Source organism: Serinus canaria, chromosome 5 (assembly GCF_022539315.1).
Source record: "Serinus canaria isolate serCan28SL12 chromosome 5, serCan2020, whole genome shotgun sequence".
In the NCBI taxonomy this organism is placed as follows: domain Eukaryota; kingdom Metazoa; phylum Chordata; class Aves; order Passeriformes; family Fringillidae; genus Serinus; species Serinus canaria.
In genome coordinates, this window is record NC_066319.1 from 16,332,075 (window position 1) to 16,354,035 (window position 21,961).

Consider the following 21,961-nt stretch of genomic DNA (forward strand, 5'->3'; position numbering starts at 1 on the left):
TGCTTTAAACTTTATATTCTGAAGTCATAAACTCCAAATGCTTGTATTGGTACTGAAAATGCAACCCTCAGTAGTGAACCTGGCTGCTCAGGAAACCTTACTGCTTTAAAGACAACTCTGGAATTCTGGGCCTAATTTCCCTGTCAGTGGTCCAGATGTAATTCAAGGGAATTATTGAACCACATTTCAATCTCAAGACGCTCCCTGTAGCACACTGCTTTCTGAAATCTTTCCTGCCAGTTTGTGCTAGAGCAAGCCAGAAGTACTGTGGGACACAGGTCTCCACATCAGTGGGGCTGCTGCTGAACAAACCCTCTGAAGCTTCTACCAGCTGAGGGAAGGCAGGAGCGAGAACAGAACCAACCCTTTTCCCTCAGCTGTGCAATTACATATGTGGCTTTGCCCCAAAGCCCGGATCCCAGGCAGGCCCAAGCTGGAGCTGGAAAAGGAACACTGCTCCCCAGGCTGCATTTAGCAGCCAGGGCATGACAAAGCAAAAGGCTGTGTGTGCACTGAGCAGCCCCATCCCTTGACAGGGCAGTGAGCACTTGGATGATACATTTACTGCAGCCTGTGCTGCATTGTGCCTGCCTGTGTATCATCTCCATAGCAGCAGTTCTGCTAATTGAGACCAGCTGCTACAATTCCAAATTCTTCTCTCCAGAAATATCGATACTACAACGTTATGATTAGAAAGCACTTTACCAAATGCCTCTCAATTCTGCACAGCTCAGACGAAGAGCAGCTGCAAAGAGAAGGGACAGTTCCCTGAATATACAGAATAAAACACTGCAAAAACACTGGAGAAATGAAGGCTACAAGAAGCAAGTCAAAACAGAATAATGATGACAAAGAAAGCAGCCTGCTGTATGTGCTTCTGCCTGTCACTTTAGATGTTGAAAGCACCGTGAGCAGACTTTTTCCTTATGCTCTAGGATAAATGGCCATAGCACTGCACTGTTACAGCTTCGTGTGGCAGGTGTGCATGTTTGTCAGATCCAGCTTTTCTGTCCAAGGAGACATTAAAGCAAAATCCATCAGTCTGGGCCTGGCTTGGAAGAGTAGCTGTGGTCTTGAATCATTTGGCTCCGGGGGCTGCTCTGCACAGCCCACTGGCAAAGAAAGTCACTGGAACTGATAAGCTGGTGGGAAGACTTGCAAGTAGGAATGCCACCACACCACGATGACTTGGCCACACTTTTGGCTGTCTCCCTGTGGCTGCTGGCTCCACACAGCAAACTGGATGCTATGCAATGGTCACCCTGGGATTGCCAAAAGCTGCAGCACTTTTCCCCTCCAGCCAGACTGGATTAAACTGGCTATCAGTATTCTAAATTCACTTGGAAGTCTCAGGGCCTGTCTGTGACCACCAGGCACAGGGCATTCCTGAAAAGACATCTGGTTACTGAATTTATGTAAGAACTGGGCAAACCACTTCAATCCCATCTGTTATTCCAACCTCCTGAGCACAGAGAACAGAATCCTTGAAAATCTCACGTAGAAGGGGGTCTGAAAATGAGAGCCACGATGCAACGTGTAATTTCCTCCTGAGAAAGATGCTGTACAGTCTTACAGAAAATGTGGCACACTCCAGCATGTGGCTGTGTAAACAAGGGCCTAACACAGCGTTTCACTACTCAGATTTCATACTACAACCGAGGTAATGCAACACAGCTAAAGCAGAGAGATTGCTTTGCTATGCTAAGTGATCTGCCTCCTACTCTGAAAATCAGCGAGGTAAATAAAGTGTTTTATATAAATACCAGACAGTTTCTCTCACCAAGCAAAATGCTCAAGTTTTTCAAAAATATTTCTATCATTTTTCTCTGGAATATATTCAGTGCTTAGTGTCCCATTCAGATTTTACTATTTATACACAGTTCTCTTATCTATTTCACATTCTAACTTTTGGTCTACATTATAAGTCTGCTTGAATCCACAGTACTGCAGGAGAGGGAGTGCATCAATGAAATTCCAAAAAGGTAGAGTCTGAACATGTTACAATTGAGTATAAACTTTCAGAATCCTTGTCCAAAAAAACCCATAAACTTACATTTTTTTTGTGTAACATTCACTGACTGCAAATTAGCTTACACTCCATTTTATTTCTGCTCTGAGTAAGGTTGCTCTGCTTACTTGTGCTGGGAAACAGCTGACACAGAAGTCCATATGGGAAACAGGAGTGTAAAGATGAGCTTATATAGAGAAGCTCTGGTGCTTATATAGGGAAGTCACCTCAATAAAGTGCTCAACACTGCATGCAAACATGTTAGTGTAATTTGCAGGTGACAGCGTGACGGAATTCTGTTGATTGCAGTGCAGTTGTGTTCCTTCCCATCAAGCTGAATTTAGCCTCTCTAGTCACCAAATCACATGAATAAACTGCTATGCATACATTTATTTTATTTTTAGGTTTCCAAGATCAATGAATGACATTCATGTGAGGAGAATCACAAGGCTAGGTAAAAAACAAAGCTCTTCTGAACACTAGCAGCCATTGGGACCATCGGGACAAACACTCTGAGGGCTTCCAAAGGCACAGCTCTGTGGACTGTAAACTGAATTACAACAGCTTTAAGCAGTGGTGGACTTTGGCACATCAGTCATCACAGAGAACCCATGCAGCAGAGCAAGCAGTAGGACTTTTCAAGTAACAGATCCACCAGCCCCTGTTAGATCTCTTCACGCTGACATTTATACACCTCAGCCTGCAATGTATCACAGTGACACTGTTGTCAGGTGCCCAACATACACTGGCCCCAGCAGAGAAGCACCAACTCTGCAGCTGACTGTTTTTTTTTTTTTTGCACAAAGCACAGGCATTCTCCCATTTCATTTCAGCTGCCCTCACCTCCCCCATAACTAAATTATTGCTATTATGCTCCGCATAATCCTAGTACTGACAGGGATGTTTGTTATACATAATTAAAGATATTAATTTTGCATGGAACAGAAGACACAGAGCCAGGAACTTAATCTTTTTTTTAAATCTTCCATTAGAAAATTACCTTCATTAGCACCGACTCACTGAGCTTCTCTCTGTTGACAATTTTTATCGCGACCTTCTGACACGTGACACAGTGAACCCCCAACTTCACAAGCCCTGCAGGAGAAACAAAGCAAAACACAAAGGGAGAACTGGTTAGAGGTTGAGGTTAGTTGTCAAGGGTTTTCCCTTTAGAACACCATCCAGACATTGTCAGCTTATATGCAAACAAATTCCCATTAGTACCTCCTCAAGCCAGAAAAGGTCTTGTGAGTAAAGGAAACCCTTCAGCCCACACTGTGACCATTTGGCAGTGAAATCACCAACATCCCTGATGCTCCTGCAGTTTCTGCCACTAAAACTGTGCTTTTGTTGAAGCACTGTAGCCCAGCTCTCACCACTCAAAGTATGCTCTACCAGTAAGAAGTTCTGGCAATTGAACCACACTTGACTAAGGGCTTTTCCTGACACCTGATATCAACAAAAGCTTGGAAATCAGAAAAACTAGATGGTCAAATGTTTGCTTCTACATTTCTCTAGCTCCCTCCAAAGTTTCCATGATCACATTAAAAAGGCTTTTTTAGCTTAATTATGGCTTCTCTTACTGTTTTAATTTGCCCTGCTGGATAAAGTTAATACTGTGATGAATGCCATTGTGGTGTGGAGGAACATCAGCATATGCTGCTACAGTTCTTGTTTGTCATTACTTACTATATTCTTGTCCTTAAAAAAGACAGAGTGCTGTTAACTGATTATATTGGCAAAAGGATGTTGCTGTCCCTGACAGGATTAGGATGTCTGAACTATCATCAAAATATGGAACACCAAGCCTTAAAAGAAAGAGGTGAGTAACATACACGAGCCATTATCTTCCACAAAATTTTCATCTAAGTCTGGTGACTTACATGAAGGTACACTGAGGTGCCTTCCACAAGTGAGTTTAAGATGGTCCCTTGAGCTCTCAACTCTACTGCCATTAAGAAAATTTGTAGCTGGAAAAGTTGTACTTCATAGGTTATTCAAGTGACATCTTGTTTGCTTCAGGTTTACTCTTGTCTAACATGCACACACAGCACACCACCTGATGGGCTGGATGCCATCCCACTCCACACACCACATGCCAAATTGCCATTTAGGTTAATTCAGTTATAACTGAACTAAAAAAGAAATGGCACCTCTCCGGTGTCACTAAGACCTGCTGTGTTTTGCAGGGCATTTATGAACAATGACATCAAACAGTAGAAAAAAGACTAACTAGTTCCCAGCTCCTAGGCTAGGCTGCAGTTTAAGAAGCCAACCCCATCCCCTAAAGCAAAGCACGAAGCCACGTTGCTTTATATCAAATTTGAACACAACAGATTTTCAGTCCAGTGAAACACCGAACACAGGACTTCACACGCCTTACTGAGGGACAAATAGATTCTTGCCTCACCACAAACTGGGCCCAGTTAAGTGAACTAGAGTTTCATTAGGGACCTCAGCAATCTTCTGCATGTACCTGTCCATCCTTTTGCTATGCAGGTAATTCATAAATTTGGAATTATTAATCACTGGTTATTATGTGGAGAAATAAACTCCCAACTTGCTTCCAGTCCCATCTCTTTTATGACATGCTTGAGTGTTCTGGATATTTCTGGTCACATAATTTCTCAGTCTCATCTGGTTAAATGCTGACATCCTCACTTTCAGCCACGACATAAACAAGTGACAAAAGTTAAGAATGCAGTGCACTGACAAATCCATTTGAGGCTGTGTACAGCAATAGTGTGTCCTCTGCCTGCAACAACCGGGAACCAGAGCCGGGGCAAGATGCTGTGATGTCCAACCACACTCACTCTTCTGTCTCAGTTTTTTCTATTCAATTTTTAATATTAACCAAAGCACTTCTGGCACTATGCTCACTGTTCAGAGCACCTGCAGCCTTACTCATGCTCCTTCCCTTTGGCTTTGTTGTGTGTTTGGGTAGAGGCTGCTTTGCACCTCCCTGCTCAAAGTGTGCACTGTTTCAATCTGTGCCGAGTGCTTCCTTCCTGCTTCTAGGACAAACCACAGCATTACATCATTCTTGCAGCACAATGACAGCACTTTTTACATTGCTCTTAGTTACACTTTCAAATCTCAGCAGAACTTCTAAGTCAGTCCTTTATATCTAGACTCCCAGGATCTGTGGCACCGTGTTGTACTGTAACGTGGCATGGACCAATTATTTTCAGAGGTCAATTAGGGTGAGAAACAACTGCTCTCTAACTGGTTCTTCACTAATAATATACCAGACTTCTTATATCTCACACTTCAGGGGTTGATGTCAAATCTTATTGCTCCCAAATCAAGACATCTGTCTGACTGAATGTGGCTGATTTGTAAACTATTTTTCTTTTGTCCTCCCTGAAGCACCCTGCCATTGAGCCTGAGAAGGGTTTAACCACGAACTTCTGGGACAGTGGCATCTGCACAGGGTATCTTCACAGTGTCCTCTGTCCTTGTAACTATTAACCTACCACAGAAACTCAAAAATTAAGATAAAACTATTCTGTTTTCTCCAATTAAAAGTTAACCAACTGTTAGAAGACACCAAACACTTTGCAAAAATAAAACTGGTTCTGAATTACACTGACTTTATATTGAATTAATTTCATTGACCTCAAGAAGTCATTCTTGATTTATGCTATGGTATCAAAGGAGAGTGAGAAAACATATGTGAGATTTAATGCATCTTTCCTCTTCTCCTGATTTGCATTTTAAAAATCAGGAGAAGAAATGCACTGTCATAGCTGTCTGTTTTGTGGAGATAGAAATTTTAGACAGCCCTCTAAAGAGCCCAAGACAGCATTTTTCACTGTACTAAATTCACTGAATGGAATTTTAAGATAAAAACCAAAACATGTTGCTATGACTTGCTTCCTCCCTTCTCTCCTGGCCACTTCCTTTTGACATTTGCATGCCAGCCTAAGCAGGGAAAAAAAACTTAAAAAAAATAAAAATCCCTCTTGGTAAGTCCATCTATAGGATAACACTCTTCTCTCCTGCTATTAGGAAGAAAGCCTAATTGAGCTGAGGCAGGAAGGGTTTGTCCTCAGGACTTCTGTTTCTGTCCTGTAATTTCAGTCAATTGGGGAACTACACAATTGAGATGAGATGACTTAAAAGTGGAATTGAGATCCTGTGGGCTTCTAATTCTTAAGGAGCCCTTTCACTGACACAGAGAACACAAACCATTCAAGATGTATTATTTATCTACATAATAACAGAGCTTAGAGAAAAGCAACTATGTGAATAAATGCTAGGCAGCAACTGAAATAATGGAAGTGGCAGAAATGCCTGCTTGGAAACCAGTGCCCAAGGAGTGCTCACAGAGTTGTGGAAGGGGTGGTGCATCTTCCATTTTTTCCTCTTCTGTATATGCAGCTGTTAATGAGCACTTCAAAATCCTCCTCCAGTACAGATGTGTCAGTAAGTTAGGTACTTATTTGTAAAGCTTATCTAGACAGTCAGGCCAGCACAGGTACACGTGCTTTCTGCAAAGGAAAACAAACACGCCTGCTGCTGCGAGGATATTTTGCACTGGCTTGGCTTACAGCAAGTCTGCCAGGCAAGAAATAGATCTTGAACTTGTCTGCTTCATCAGTAATTAACCCCTCAAACGCAGGCAAGCAACCTTTGTGACTGCTAAAGTTAACTCTGGTCTGTCCTGACAGGAGATCTAAGATGCTGTGGGAATCAACTGCTTGAAGTTTCCCTCAGCCACCCACACAGCTGTCACACACTCACTGCTTCAGGCACACCTCAGATCTCCATCTATGGGTCATTCCTGGGGACTCTGGACACTGACATCCTGGGGCTTCAAAATCAGTTGTTGCATCCAATGAAGTGCAAACATCTGGCTGCTTTTGATCTCAGCCACTGAACTGCATCAGAACCAACCCTGTAACTGCAGGCTGGGGAGTAAAGGAGAAAACACGAACACACTGGAAAGCAAGGGGATGTGTAAGTTAACACTGTCTTCTCATCATAATTAAAAGCCACAATCTGGAAACCAGTGAGCATGAGAAACCCCAGATGACACAAAGATGCCACTGAAGAAAGAAGAACAAAGGGAAGTGTGCAGGTCTGACACAGCCCAACGCAGCAGTGACCTGGTGATAATCACACCTGAGCATTTTTTTGCTGGCAGACTCCCACTGTGTGGATGCTTACAGATATACAAATAGTTTTTGAACAGGACAGGAGCTTATGTGATGAGCAAGGGACAGATTTAGATCAGCTGGGAAGGTGGACAGCCCATCCTGAAGCAGTACAGAGAGAAGATTTTTCTTTTACCTAAGAATGTTCAGTGGGCATGGAGAAACAAAAACTTCCCTTGAGCTGAGACAATATATTCACTGTGAATCCATGACCACAGCAAGTGGCCAATGTTGTAACTGGCAATCACCTTCAGGACTTTTCAGCCAGGGACAGGATTTCAGAAGAGACACATTTACTTCTGCCTTGCATTTTGTGCTGCAATTTTCTCTAGCAGAGAATAAAGCATTAAGAGTTTGGACCTAGTGCTATTTGATATGCACTTTACAGCTGTGTAAATAGTAGCATCTTTCTAATGATCCTGTTATTACAGCTCTTGGTAAGAGAAATAAACATTCTAGGAACAAGAAAGAATGTCTTCAGTACTCTCCAAACCTGAAGTCTGCCAAAGACACCAATCTGAAACAAATCATCGTTTTGAGCCAGAAAGGGAGAGTAATAAATAATGAAACACCACAGTTGTTTAAATACAGCACTTAGGGTATATTCATTGTCACTGATGTTCCCAGTCTTTCAGAAAGGCTAAACACAAGTAACTTGTTATTCTGATTTTTAACCATGAGGCAAAAACTACTCAAAGAAATAAAGGTACGTTTGCTATATTTAACACACATGATTTTTCCCATTGGTAAATGGAAGTCTGTTGCTTTCTTTTAAAACAAAACCAACCTAAAATAAATTTCTGTAGTAGGAAAACTAGACACTGATTTCAGAAGAACACTGCACACACATGTTGCTTGCTCTTCACTTCAGAGCACATTGTCACAAACCTTAAAAACTCCAAGCAGAAAGCCCTGGTCTGGCCAGAAGTGTCTGTTTTGGCTGGATGAGCAATTAAAGGGATGTCTAGAGAGAAATATCACTCCTCTTTTAACTTGAGTTAGCTAATTGCCAATTAATTCAAGTCAATGAACACTCTGCAAATGTTAATCTAGGCACTGCAAAACACAAACGTTTGTGGTTTACTTCAGGGCTCAAGTACTGGCAACAAACTAGCTGGATTAGAAAAGGAACAAAAGTTCTAGGCTGACAAACTCCAGTACTCTGTTTTTGAAAAAGCTTGATGTATATATAGTATTGCTGCACATGAACTTTACACATATGCTCTTTATATATAAATAATTCAATTTATCCCCAGAAATTGGAGGTTGCTGTTGTAAATCTTAAAAGAATTTATGGATGTTCATTCCTGAAAACTACATGCACCAACATTTGCAAGACCTGCAAAACCTCAAGGATGCCAGTCCAGAAAATCAACCCTTAGAGCAAACAAAAGCATTAATACATCTCAAGCGGGGTGGAGGACAATCTTAAAATGTAATATCCCTCCTCTCTATTCTCCACAGTTATCTTCACAAACACTGCAGTTTCAATTAGGGTTAAATCAGTTCAGTTACAGTGTCTAACTCTGCTGACTGCAGTGAAGTTGCCTTAGATCTGCAACAGTGGAAAATGGATTAAAATTTGGCCCACAGCAACATGATTTCCATAGCCGTAAAATAAGGATAATAACACTCACTTACCTTGCAAGGGCTGTAGAAGGATTAACTGATTAATCCTTACAAAGAATGTTGGAAAGGGATATAAATCCTACCCAAGTTTTACATATTACAACCAGGAAAACTGCATTCTAAATACAATCTGGAAAAAAACCCTCTAGATAATTTCTTATTATTAGCTTCCATTTCACATCCCAGTTCTTTTAGAGCACAGATTTCTGGTCTCCAATGAGGCACATCTTATACTACTCTTAGCTGCACTGGAAAGAGCTTCGTTATTGAGCATCCTACTTTAAGAAACCAATAATTGCCCTTAATTACTCAGTCTTCTCATTGAAGAGATGTTTATTTTTCTATAGCAATGGTTCTTTCTAATTATTGGATTTAAAATAAACAGGGACTTATATCAAGCGTCACGCAAATTACACGGTATCAATTTATAATTGCACAATGGGAAAAGGAGGTATAGGAGAAATCTAGAAATCTAAAAGGATGAGGATGGAGCTACCCAGGTTGGTAATGAAATATTTTGACTGTGGACTCTTCTACAGAGATAGCCTAGTGCTAAAAGGCTGTTCTGAGAGATCATGCATTAATTGTTTTTAAACTGCATAAACTCTAATTATGGTAGGACTAAAGCCAGAGTTCAAATAATGCTCAGCAGGAGCATGGAAGGAGAGGTTCCTCAGTGCTGAGACCCACATGCCTCAGCTCAGAGCACAGGAGAGCTGCACACTAAATTGCCACAGCCCAGATTTACTGTCCTGAGCTACAAGCGCTGTCAAACATCTGGTGGCCCGGCCAGCCAGAGGGACACACTCCTAAGCTCAGAGATTGGGGAGAACACGGCATCAGCTCAGATGTGACTGGATCCACATGCCTGATCTTAGGGAACAAGAGGCACAAACACATACAGATTTAGATATAGATAGATAGATACACACAGCAGCTCAGCAGGAGCAGGTTTTACACTGGATGCCTCAGAGATTATGGTAGGATCATCCTCCAAGCTCAGCAGGATCAAAACACACAGAACCAACATCACCTCTATTGATTTCTATCTTGGTCTCTTTCTTGCAATATTTCATAAATCAATACTTCTCAGAAAACCTTTATGGCCCCTGAATACAGCAAAGAATGCGAGTGTTGAGCCCTTTTGATGTGCTCTCTTTCCCATCTCACCAGACACACCCACATATCTAAAGAGGCCCCCCCAGGAACCAGGACATGAACCTTCATTGGCACATGGATGCTGCTTTTGCAAAACACCACTCTTTCATCAAACTCTAACCAACTCTTGAAGTCCTCTGGGATCTATCAGCAGCTTGTGGTGTCTATGGGCTGAGTTCCTGTTTCAGTTCAAGTCTTTGTTCCTGGATAAGATCACTTGGGAGACTAAGCTTTGCTACAAGTGCAGACTTCAGCTTCCAGTGTGGCCATCTGAAAGTGTCAGGGCAGCACCCCCACCCCTGCACACAGGGAGAGAGAAGAGTGGTTTCACTGGTTTCAAATTTGAAATAAATTAAAATACAACAGATCTTACTACTGATGGACCTGGAGAAAAAGCCCAACTCTTTTTACATCTCTGGATAGGTATTGGGAAAACTCTGCTTTCACTCACAACTTTCTTAGTAAGAAGCCTTTTTTTTTTTCCCTCTTTCCAAGAGCTGCACATATCCTTGTAAAGCTCCTCCTGAGGAATCATGAGAGCCATGTTCCCCTTCAGACTTCATTAATCCTTTGTCAGGAGATGACCAAAGACAGCCATTTTCAGGTATAGCAGGAAGCCAGCAGAAGTCTGTCTATCCTGCTGCTGTAATTAGGTAACATCTGGGTAATGAGCCACAACATCCCCACTTGGTCCAGTGATCTATTGAGAAGCAGTGATGTACTAATAAGGAGGGAACAGTGAGCAGCAGAGAAAAAGGGTGAGGAAGGAGGAGGGGAAACAGCAGATAAACTGCTCTTCACATGTACTTTTAGCTGATGTTAATCCCATTTTTTATGCTAATTTCTTACATCTCCCCTTCTTTACCACACCTTTCCACGCTCCATCAAGAAGTCCTCACACCCTTTTGACCCTCCCATCAGCCAAGATTGTTTCAGGTAGGTTATATGTATATTAAAACTTAATTAAAAAGGGGGGTTACCATGGAAAACCTTTACAGAGCAGAGAGAGGTCATGCTCTTCGCAAGATCAGGCTCACCACAGAACACTTCATCCACCCAGCTCAGTGCTGATACAGCTTACTCTGCCCCCTGACATCTCTTAATCACCCCTGACAGATTCCTAACAGGATTTTCACTGAGTGCTGATATGCTGCCCTTCGGTAAGGGCTCAAGAAGTGATTGGATTAACCACACTTGCACCCATGCCTTGGACAAGGGGCCAGACAGCAAGCCACTAGCTCAGGCAGCTCCCAGGAATTCCAGAGGGCTTGCTGATGGCAGTGGGCTATGGCTGACCACTTGCAGATCCATCCACCCTGAATTTAATTTCATTGTCCACCACAGAACTCTGGATCCTCCTCCAGTCCCAACTCACCAGATCTAAGGACATACGACTTCCACTCTTCTCCAGTGTCCTACCACCTGCAATTCCTTCCCACACCTCTATCCCCACTGACTCTGCAGTCATGCCCTCCATGGTTTTACCTGTTTGTCCTGCAGCTCACCTGCCAGCTGCACAGTTTCCATCTGTGTACATTATTATCTCCTTTCTCCTGTGTAAAAGACAACCTGTGCCATGGCCAGTCCAGATCTGTGAGCACATGGTAATTTAAAAAGTGTAGGAAATAGCACATTTTCTTAATTATACTGAGTGTGAGAAACTCCAAGTCTCTGGTTTAGGACAATGGGAAGAAAGACCATTGCAAACTGAATTCTGATTTACAAACAAGAAAGTCGCAGCAAATGAGTAACAGAATAAAAGGTAAGAAAAATGAGACTACTATAATTTTAATGAACAGAAACAGGCATGTTAAAAAACCCAAAATGAACAAACTTTAAAAAGTATTTCCTTTAATTTGAGAATAATGGCTAGAGGTCACAGCATGGAGCTGAAAGGATTTGTTGACTCCTACACCAAGAAGAACGGGAGCTGTCTGCTCAAGTAGTACTAAGTACACTACAGCTGGTTCACTGTGTTCCCTACAAAGAGAGAAAAGCAGGGCATCAAATTCCAAACATAAAAAGGCCCAAGCACCTCATTAATTTTAGGTACAAGAAACAATGCAATACCTACAGAGCACGGTCAGCTGTGCCTCCACAATAAAAAGAAAGAAAATAAAATGAATTTAATTTCCTGGCAAAAGGAAGGTGGTTAGATAAACTGGAACATTACAGCCCACCTTCTGATACCCAGTTTCATCACATGGAATTCATACCACGGGGTCTGAGGCTAAGTATGTCCTGAAATATGACATCAATTTCAAACTCAGGCAGGAACCAGTGATTATAAAAGGATGAGACCTGAGCTGTCAAAACACCTCTTTGTGTCATACTTCTGCTCCACGATTTCTATGCAACAACTCCAGCCTGGGCTTCTGGAAGATCTCACAGTGAATTTTTCTCTTCTGGAATGATTCCATGGGTCTGATCTAAAGCCTTTGAAGTCAATGCAAAGGCTCACCTGTTTCAGGAAATTGCAGATCAGTTTCTTCAGCAGCAGCTTAGAGCTGTAAAAACCTGGCTTATTCTAATAGGAGTTGCTGCAGACAACTGAAGTGACTACAGATTTGGCTATAGAAGACCTTATTCCAGAACCAGCTGCTCTCAAGGGTTACCAACCTGTACAACTCCCTGTATGTGCTAACTATCACTCAGGTAGGACAAATCTGCTGGCAGTTATTCTTTAATCTTCATAATCTTTTACTGCACCACTTCCCTACACAGGAAAGGGTTCTGCTTTTAATCAGACTGGTATTTTCTCAGTATCAGAATAAAATGTTTAAATTAGGCTTCCCACAAACACTACTTCAAGGCCAGAGCGATAATAAAGAAAAGCATAGATGAACTTTCTAGAAGTCAGTCTAGAGTCTCACACCCTGTGCTTTTTTCTCTGATTACTTTCTATTCTATTAATGATTTTATTTCTTGGCCCCACACATTTATCAAGAAGCAACAGAAGACTTGAGGAGGCTCAGTCAAAAGATTCACCTTAAGAAGAAGGACAAGTTTTAAGCCTGGACAAGTACATAGAAATAAGCAAATAACCAATAAGCAGCTTGTCCCTACAGGCTACAAACCTGAGCAAAACTTAAAATATCATCCCTCAAAAGCAACACTCCCACCTGAGGACCCAATTTTCCCCTGCTGTATGTTACTGTGACCCCACTGGCTTCCTTGGAATTATTCCCAGTTCCCTGTGACTGAGAACAGCCACAGCAGCCCTGCCAGCCCCTCCAAGGAGGTGACACAACACAGCACAGGCTGCAAGCAGTGGCCACAGAGGAGCTCAGTGTTGACTCAGAGTCACTCACGCTCAGAAGAGAAGGCAGCTCAGAAATAATTGAGACTGCTGTGCCTGTTCAGTGTCCCAACATACACAGGGGATAAATGGGCTAAAATAATACAATACTACCCAGCAATTATGGCATTAGACAAATCATGTATCACTTCCTGAAAAGCCTCTGGCCTTAAGGGATACTGCCTGGACAGAGCACAGAAAACACTCCTTTGTCCTTATGAGCATTACATGCACTTTACTTCTTTGGTTTTGTATTATGAGACTGCTATGATATTCTTTACTCACACTGCAGGGTCAGGCCACCTGCACAGAGCAGGTTATGAAGGGCTTCTCCCTGAACACAGAAATCAGCAGCTGAAATAGCCTACAGACCTGGCAGGACAGGTATCCACAGCAACACTCTCTGAGTGCCACCCTCTATGCTTAAAACCAAGAGCAAGAGATTGCAGTCCAAATTTTACTAGGGTTGATAATTAAAAAAAACAACCTCTCAGCCAGAATGGAAAAACACTTTTAGAAGAGAATCAGGAACTCTCAAAGGCTGAATATACAAAAGCCTCAGTTTCCAGACTTGGACAGCCTAATTCTGGTACCTCAGTACACAAACCAGGCAGCCTGGTTTGGTCAGATGGACAAACAAAACCAGTTTGGGAAAGGCTGTGAGCTGCAGTGACCTGTGAAATGTCACAAAATGGTGGAACAGCCCTGCCATATGCACAGAATCTGCTTCCTGAGCTCCAGCCAGGCCAGGGAGGCTTCCAGCACAAGCAGACTGGCTACACCCACTAGAAAGAGGAGTGCAGGAAGGCATGTGGGTACTGTGAGCTCGGCCAGCAGCAGAGGCTGCAGCAGGTACAGCCCCACAGGTTTCAGCTGCAGAACCACCTCGTCTGTGTGTCCTGAGGCACCATTTTTACTCTCACATACAAGACTTTAACTCTTCCCTTCCATTTGACAGGGATAGAAGCCCCTGCAAACTCCAGGAGATAGAGAAACACAGAAAGAAAAGCTTACTTCTTAGAGAGAGAAGCTAACCTCTCTTCTGAGAAAGAGCTGAGGTGCTCCCCTCAGATCACATTAAAGGGAATTAAGGAAAATCTGTGGCTTTTGTGTGATTACAAGTTGTTAAATACAATGGAGAATCCCTCATCCCAGAGCATCAGCTGTAAATCCTGCTAAAAACTACATGAAGAATCCTAAACAAAGGTTATTTTAAAAATCTTTGTCTCCCTTTGCAGTGTACTCTTCTGAAAATCCTCCTCTTCAGGTGCATGAGAGTGTTGCTGTGAACAGTACATAATGCTGAAATGGCAGAGGAGGTGCCTTCTGAAACGACAGAGGCAACCAGGTGAGTGAATACCAGAGCAGGAACATCCAGACTGCACTTGGTGGCAGCAGAAAGAAAACCAGGGCAGCAGATGTCCAGGTATTTAGCAACAGAGTTAAAGAAACAAAAGAGGCCTCCTCTAAGCATGCTGCTCTGATTTGTGCTAGCAGTCCATAATTCACTGCTGGGGAGGAAAAAAAAACCAAACCCCAAACTAGAATTTGCTACAGTATCATGAATTATGATACTCCACAGACAGAGACTCCATAACCTCCATGGATTCCTGTTCTGTTGTTTAACCACCCTCACAGTAAATAAAGTGTTTATTGTGTTTAGATAAAACCTGCTCTAATTTGTGCCCATTGTCTCTCGTCCTATCAGTGGCCACTACTGAGAAGATCCCTCTTTATTCCCTCACAACAGGTATTTATACACACTGGTGAGATGCTTTTTCAACAAACCAAATTGTCCAGCTCCAATCTTCCAGAAGAAGCCTCAGTTTCTCCATGTTTGTGGCCCTATCCTGGATTCAGTAAGTCCATGTTCCTTGTACTTGTGGAGGCCCAGAACTGGATGCAGTTCCCCAGGTGTGAGCTCAAGCAGAGAAGGGTCACTTCCCCCAGGATGCTGATTCCTACCCTTGGTACACCAGGGCCTGGCTGGCTCATGGTCAGCTTGCTGTCCACCCTGAGGTCCTTCTGTGCAGATCTTCCTGCCAGCCAGCCTGTGTGTACTGATCCCTTGGTTATTCCTTCCCAAGGAGTAACAGCACTCTGCACTCCTGTGACAGTCCTGCCTGCTCTGTTCTCCAGCACAAACACCTGGTCCATCAGACATTCCTACTGGTTTTGCTCTCAAAAATACAGTGTATTGAACTGGGTTCCTTCAGTGGCTTTCTTCCATTGAGTCTCTGTAGATATCAGTGAGCAAAGAACACTTTCAGAGTGTTTTAAGGATATTTAATGGAAAAGCAATGCTTCTTTGCAGCAATTTTTAAGAATATTATCTAAATTACTTCAAGTAATTCTTTGTGTTTTCTACATGTTCTATCCTAAAAGAGAAACTGTCCACTAACATTTTCTATTTAGTTCAAGACAACCCAAAGAAAACAAAACCAGAACCTGTACAACAAAAGGAGAGTGAGAAAAACTAAGGAAAGATGTGAATGAGCTGGTTGTTTTTCTTCAGCCATACCACAGCTCGTTCTCAGGAGTCCCATATGTCACTGTGATATTTTCTGAAAAATCCTTTCACCAGGATTTCTCCTCCTGGGAAGATGAGAAGCCTCAGCTTCTCCATGTTTTGCTCCTCTGGAATGTGGTCTGGAGATTGTTTACCCAAACAGGTGAATTGTTTTTAATTGATGGCCAATCACAGCCAGCTGTGTCAGACTCTGAGTCAGTCACTGGTTTTTATTATTCATTCCTTTCTAGCCTTCTGATGTATCCTGTCTCTATAGTTTAGTATAGTTTTAATATAGAATTTCTTTTAATATTATTTTATTATCATAAAATAATAAATCAGCCTTCTGAGAACATGGAGTCAAATTCTCATCTCTTGCCTTGTCCTGGGGATCTCACAACATGACACCTTTAAGCATTGGATAAGTTATAACTGAAGGGCAACTTCACATGCTTCTTCTCTGCCTACAGACAATGCTGTGGATGGGCCACTCATGGGAAGTTCTTGCTTTTATTGTCTGGATGTGTGAAACAAGACTTCTCACCCCAGCCTTCCTACTGCTTCCTTCAGCTTACATACCCCCTGAAGAAGCCCATCCATACAAACTGCTCTCTAATTCTTCCCACACAGCAGGGAAGAGACACTGGGGAAGGAGAGCATCAATCCACACAACCAAAGCTGAGACTTTCTCCTCCAGAGACCTGCCTCTCAGGTCTGGCTCCTCTCATTCTCATTCCAAGTGAGGATCCCAGCACAACAGAGTCTGTTTTCCAGAGCCCAGAAATTGTCAGGTGAGCAGTCTGGGAAGAGGAAAGAGCTCTGCAGAGTGTCTACCTAGGGGCCCCTCACATGCTGTACTACCTGGTCAAAACAAACTCCTTTAAAACCTTTTAATGTTTATTTTTAAATGGAATCAGCACATCTGGATATTAAATAATGATTTTTTTCATTTTTTAATAAATTTAATTTCATTTCAATTTTCAAAAAGAGGCTGATGCAAATGGCCTGTAAAAAATATATGTCCAGCTACAGTGACTAAAAAAAATGCCAGTCATCAATCTATAATGCAGCAAAAAAAAAAATTCAAGAAAGGATGCAAGTAAATGCACATTAACTACATGATGACTTCAATGAATGGGCAGCAGAAAAGAATGTCTTCCTAACCACAGAAGAGAAATGCTACATTTATTTTGCAAATCATCACAACTGGATGGCCACCAACTTGAAAATGAACCTTCCTTTGGAAAATATCTAAAATGTAGAAATGAAAAAATAAGGATGGAATCAATAAATGAAATCAAGATTTTGCCCTTGCTGATTCAAACCATAATAAAAATCCACAATTTAAATTGCCTTGATTTAAATATAAATTACATAAATTAATCAAATCTGTTTGTCAGATAATAGTTCTCCTCACAGCTGTGAGCTAAGCCCCACGTCAGAGCTTAACACGAGCCCTGCCCCCTCCTCACCACTTCTGCATTTAACTGGTGTCTAGAGCCTTGCCCTGTGGTTGAGATTCACTTTTCCTAATCTGCTGTTGAGTGTGGGAACATAGGGAATTACATCAGTACTTGAGATGGGCTCCAGCATAAGGACAAAGCCAGAGGAACTGCACAGAGTGCTGGAGCTGCTGAAGCAAACAAGGTAGAATCCATGCTAACCAAGAAGCAAAAACATTGTCATGTTTGCATATATAGAGCAATTTGCCCCTCTCCCCTGCCCACATGTAAGAGACAAAGCATGGGGTGATATCCTGGCTGCTTTTGGAAAAACTCAGCTTTATGACACAAATAAGTATAGGATGTAGCAGAAAATAGTTTTCTCCAGTATTTTTTCTCAGGTCTCATGAACATTTCAGGACTACAGAGAAGATTGTTTTAAAAGAGAAAATATGCAACATAACACATGAATAGGTGAACAAGAGCCTGGGAATTGTACTGCTGTTTATATTGGAAGACTCAACTCAAGACCAGGACTCTGCTGTAATAAACATAATGCATACACCATGGAACAGGTGCTCATCCCTGCCTTGGGGTGGATGGTTGTGATCCAAAGAGATAAGGCAGTCACAGAGTACACCTAATCACCTGCTCTTTCTCTGTTTGAAGATAAAGACTTTAGGCATTAAGGAACTGGGAAATTTGCTGAAGGTCACACAGAAACCCTGTGGCAGTGCTGGAAACCAAGCACATGCCACAGTCACATCTTAGGTTGGTGGGAGAAGGCTGCAAAAAAGCTACGAATCCACCATGAATGCGTTTTCACATGCAAACCATGTGCTAGAACATAAAAAAATTGGCCAGTAGACTGTCATTTTAATAAAATTCTAGACAAACCCCATCCCTACCTCCTGCTACAAGAGTATAAAAGGATAATAATTCCATTTGTGCCATGAGGTCTGTTCCTGACTTAGAGCAAAAAAATCTGAAAGCAAAAACGGGGTGTTTTCTATGTTACATGTGGATATGTAAATTTAGTAAGAAAGCTTTCAAATTTATGATCCATTTAATGAAAACAACAATAACAAACTCACAACGCTGTGTTTTAGATGGGAGAAAGGATGCTGATTCCTGGAAGAAAGGAAAGAACAGAAAAAAAAGCATGAAGGGAAATCTCTTTCCTCTGTGCAAGCATTTTACTGGCCCTGCCGTAGGAAAAGGACAGATCCGTCGCAGAACGATAGGCAGCACTGACAGACCAAGCTGTGCAAGTGGGAAGGGTTAAGCTGGCTGTGTTAGGGTGTCCCAAACACCCATGATGTCCCCAGCAGCAGGAGCAGGGCTGGCAGGGCTCAGTTCGTGTCCCCCGGCACGGAGCAGGCTCCCGCTGCCGGGCTGGGAAGCGCCGACTGGCACATGCCATGCAGGGAGGGACGGGACAATAATCTCCATCTGCATGATACAGCTCTGAATCCCTTCCTCTGCAGCTCAATGGGTGCATCTGCTGCCCCTCTGCTAATCCTCAACATTGTTTAAAATGCAGATCAGTGGAGAGCATGCGTTTTCTTTCCCATTACAGACCATACCCTAAAAGAGCTTTAATCACATAGACAATATTCTATCTCTTGCAGGGTCTGCTGCTTTATTCTTTCCTCTTGCCTTTGTTTGGAAGCCAGACCTTTCTCAAGCACTAGCAGCAGCAGAATATAATTTTGCAGTGCAAGGTTTGAAGCAACTCTAACCTTTCCCAAAACTGTGGCAATATAATTAGAAAACCGTGACTGCAAAATATAAACAGCAGGGAACTCGGGTCATATGAACCTCCTGAGAGAATGCATCCTAAACCCCTGGATATGTTGCATGATTTTAAATGTAAAAAGCAGCATCAGCAGACTTCCTTCCTTGTCTTTGTCTCCCTAGCACTAATGCACCATGACATTTTTTGAGATGTCAGAAAGTACAAGAGCTTCAGAGGAAAGCTATGATTGGTTACATGACTGTAGGCTGGGAAAAATTATTTAATTTATTTCACAGAAAGGGCATAATCATGAACATACATATGTGTAAATGCTAACCTGAAATAACTAGTTCTTCCCAGGCGATTCTACTGCCAAATGAATGACCCTGTAAGCTGAAAGGCTGTTCTTGCTGTGACGAGAAGGAGATTATGCAAGTCATCATTGTAAAAATAAGACCATAAGAAACACAGTAGCTGAGAACAGGTCCAGCCCTGAATCTTCTTAGAAGTGATGTCCCAGAGTCCTCCCTTCCGTGGCTATTGCCATCAGTGCATTTCACAGGGTAGGACCAGCCTGGAATTCTTCTCATTTATGTTAATCAAATTGATTTTTTTCTCTAGCAACCTTAGATCCCACAAATAATTGTATGGCATAATACACTAAATCTTGTCTTTCCCTGTATCTATAAACCATAGGAAGAAAGAAAAGCCAACCAATTATTTTAACAATCAGGGTATGTCTGTCTTTCACAAATGTACAACATATGGTGGAGAGGAGGGCAAAGAAATTCTTCCTGTGTTCTTACCTTTTAAGAAATATGTTCATGGCATGGTGATAAAACATAGCACAGCACTTCCCCTACCACAGAGAGCAGGATAGATACTCAAAGATTAAAAAACACACAAGGGATGTGACTAAGAGGGATGTACTCCTTGCCATTAATACTTGCTGAGATTACCAGGAGACCAGCTGAGGACAATTCACTGCTTGCAAGAGTTCAAGATGCTACCTGGGCTTTGGTAAGCCCCAGACCTTCCCTTCCTGAAATAGCAGCTGCTCTGCAGGGACCCTCTGCTGTATCAGAGCCAACTGGGCATCACAGAGGGTCTCGAATGGCATGATCCTACAGGCAGACTCAGCCCACAACATCCATCTCATTCCTCACCATAAATACATACATGCTCTGCCCATTTCTTAAACCCAGCCAAGTGCTGTGCTAGCCACTGACTTTCTAGACAGCAGGAAACCCAATATATTCTGCCTGGCTTACACATCTGTACATTAATTGCTGGAAGCAGCAGTCCCATCCTTCAGAGCCTCATTCACTTGAGCTCACGGGATTCCCCGACAGTAGGTCTGCATCTGCTGGGTTTGCTGATCAAGGACAGCCCAGCACGTGGTCCTCTCCTGCCAGTTGGCATCATAGCAGTTAAAGGGGGGGAAAGACTATGGGATGGGTCATCCTATCAGCACACAAATGCATTTATTATTTGACTCTTTATGGAGACAGAACGTGATTTTCAATTAGCTGTCCAGTGGTACGATCCAACACAAGATACTTTAATTATTATTTCATGGACATGCCTCAAAGGTGCTGTTTCGCTCTCAAAATAATTAGCTGCATGCAGAGGCAACATAGAGAGTTCCAGAGAGCCTGTGGTTACTTTCCTTTCAGAAACAAGAGTATTATAAGTTTTCTGAAGTGCAAAGGCCTCCTGAGTTGCAAGGTAACTGCAGCCAGTGCATCTGTGCAGAATCACAGGTGCCTGTGGGTGCATCTACGGCTGTGTTCCCAAGGAACATGGAAAGTGGCCAGAGGTATACTTCATCCTTGAGGAGCAGCACCCTGTGAGCATTAGGTCCTGCAAGGGAGTCTCTGATGAAGCATCCCGGGATGCACACCCTCACCTCCACATGGACTTCCCAAACCAAATCCAGGAAAGCAGAAGTGAAGCAGAATAAAGCAAAAGGTAGGGAAAGGCTGGAGAAAACCCACAAAGCTGAATCACATTTTCTTCTCCTCTCACCAAATAGCAATGCTGACCTACAGCAGCAGTGTTTCATTAGGTATTTGTATAAGCAGTAGTAAATTACTACCTCCTGATGAAAAAGGCAAGGAAGATGCTATGAAACAAGTTTTCTCCAATTAACAAAGCCTCCCAGGACTACTTACACACTGTCCCCTCCTAATGAGGGCACCCAAAGTCATAATCCAGTTCTCCTTTATAATTAACATCTGTAATTACTGGTCTACAACACTATGCCTTAACTAATGCCACTACTCACAACACCAAACATTTATATCTACACTTTTGTGCATATTTGATGCAAAGAATGCAAGTCTCATAACTAAAAAAAAAAAAAAAAAATTTTTTTCTCCCATATAGGAATACCAGATTTCCATTTACACCACTGGTTTAAGTGTCTAAGTATTCTGAAGAGAGTCTAGAGAGAAGGTTAAATTTTGGCACTCTTCACAAACATATATGAGCAGAACTGGTTTTCCTGCTACAAACAGCAATGACTTGAAGGACCCCACCTGCCAATGATCTCTACCAAGGTGACATACCCTGCAACATACACAGAATCTCTGTCCTTAAATATCTATCCTGGAGCTTCTGAAAATAGTGCCAAAAGGAACTAGAAACATTAATTGAAAGGGTTAAAATGGCAAATGTAAATGTTGCTAGGAGATACTTATTATTCCCACCACAAAAATGCCATATGACATCTCTCCCAAGAAACAGTCAACCTGAACACTAACTCCCCAATAATGCAATTATCTGTGTCAATGTCAAGACAGGGCTCTGCCACTTCACATCCATTGTCATATATATTTATCTCCTGTATCACAGCAGTCCTGCTGGCCTTAGAAAAGGGGTCCCTTGTGGAAATGAGGCCTGACAGGGAAACAAAGAACAGATTTTGAATGCATAGAGGCCTCTTTTGTAATTAAGAAGTTTGGGTCTTTCTCCTGTAGGTGTTTATAAGAGGTTAATTTGTTTGTTTGTGAAACTAC

The 21,961-nt window shown here is 42.3% G+C and overlaps 1 protein-coding gene across 3 annotated transcripts in view; it reads right to left on the bottom strand.

Annotated features, from left to right (window-relative positions):
• The window catches only part of BRSK2 (BR serine/threonine kinase 2), a 301,256-nt gene that overhangs the window by 147,063 nt on the left and 132,232 nt on the right, over positions 1 to 21,961 (bottom strand). For all 3 annotated transcript variants that reach the window (XM_009102182.4, XM_009102181.4, XM_009102179.4), the window contains exon 2: positions 3,009 to 3,103. In XM_009102182.4, coding sequence (XP_009100430.1) covers positions 3,009 to 3,103 — 95 coding nt within the window. The remainder of the gene's footprint in view (positions 1 to 3,008; positions 3,104 to 21,961) is intronic.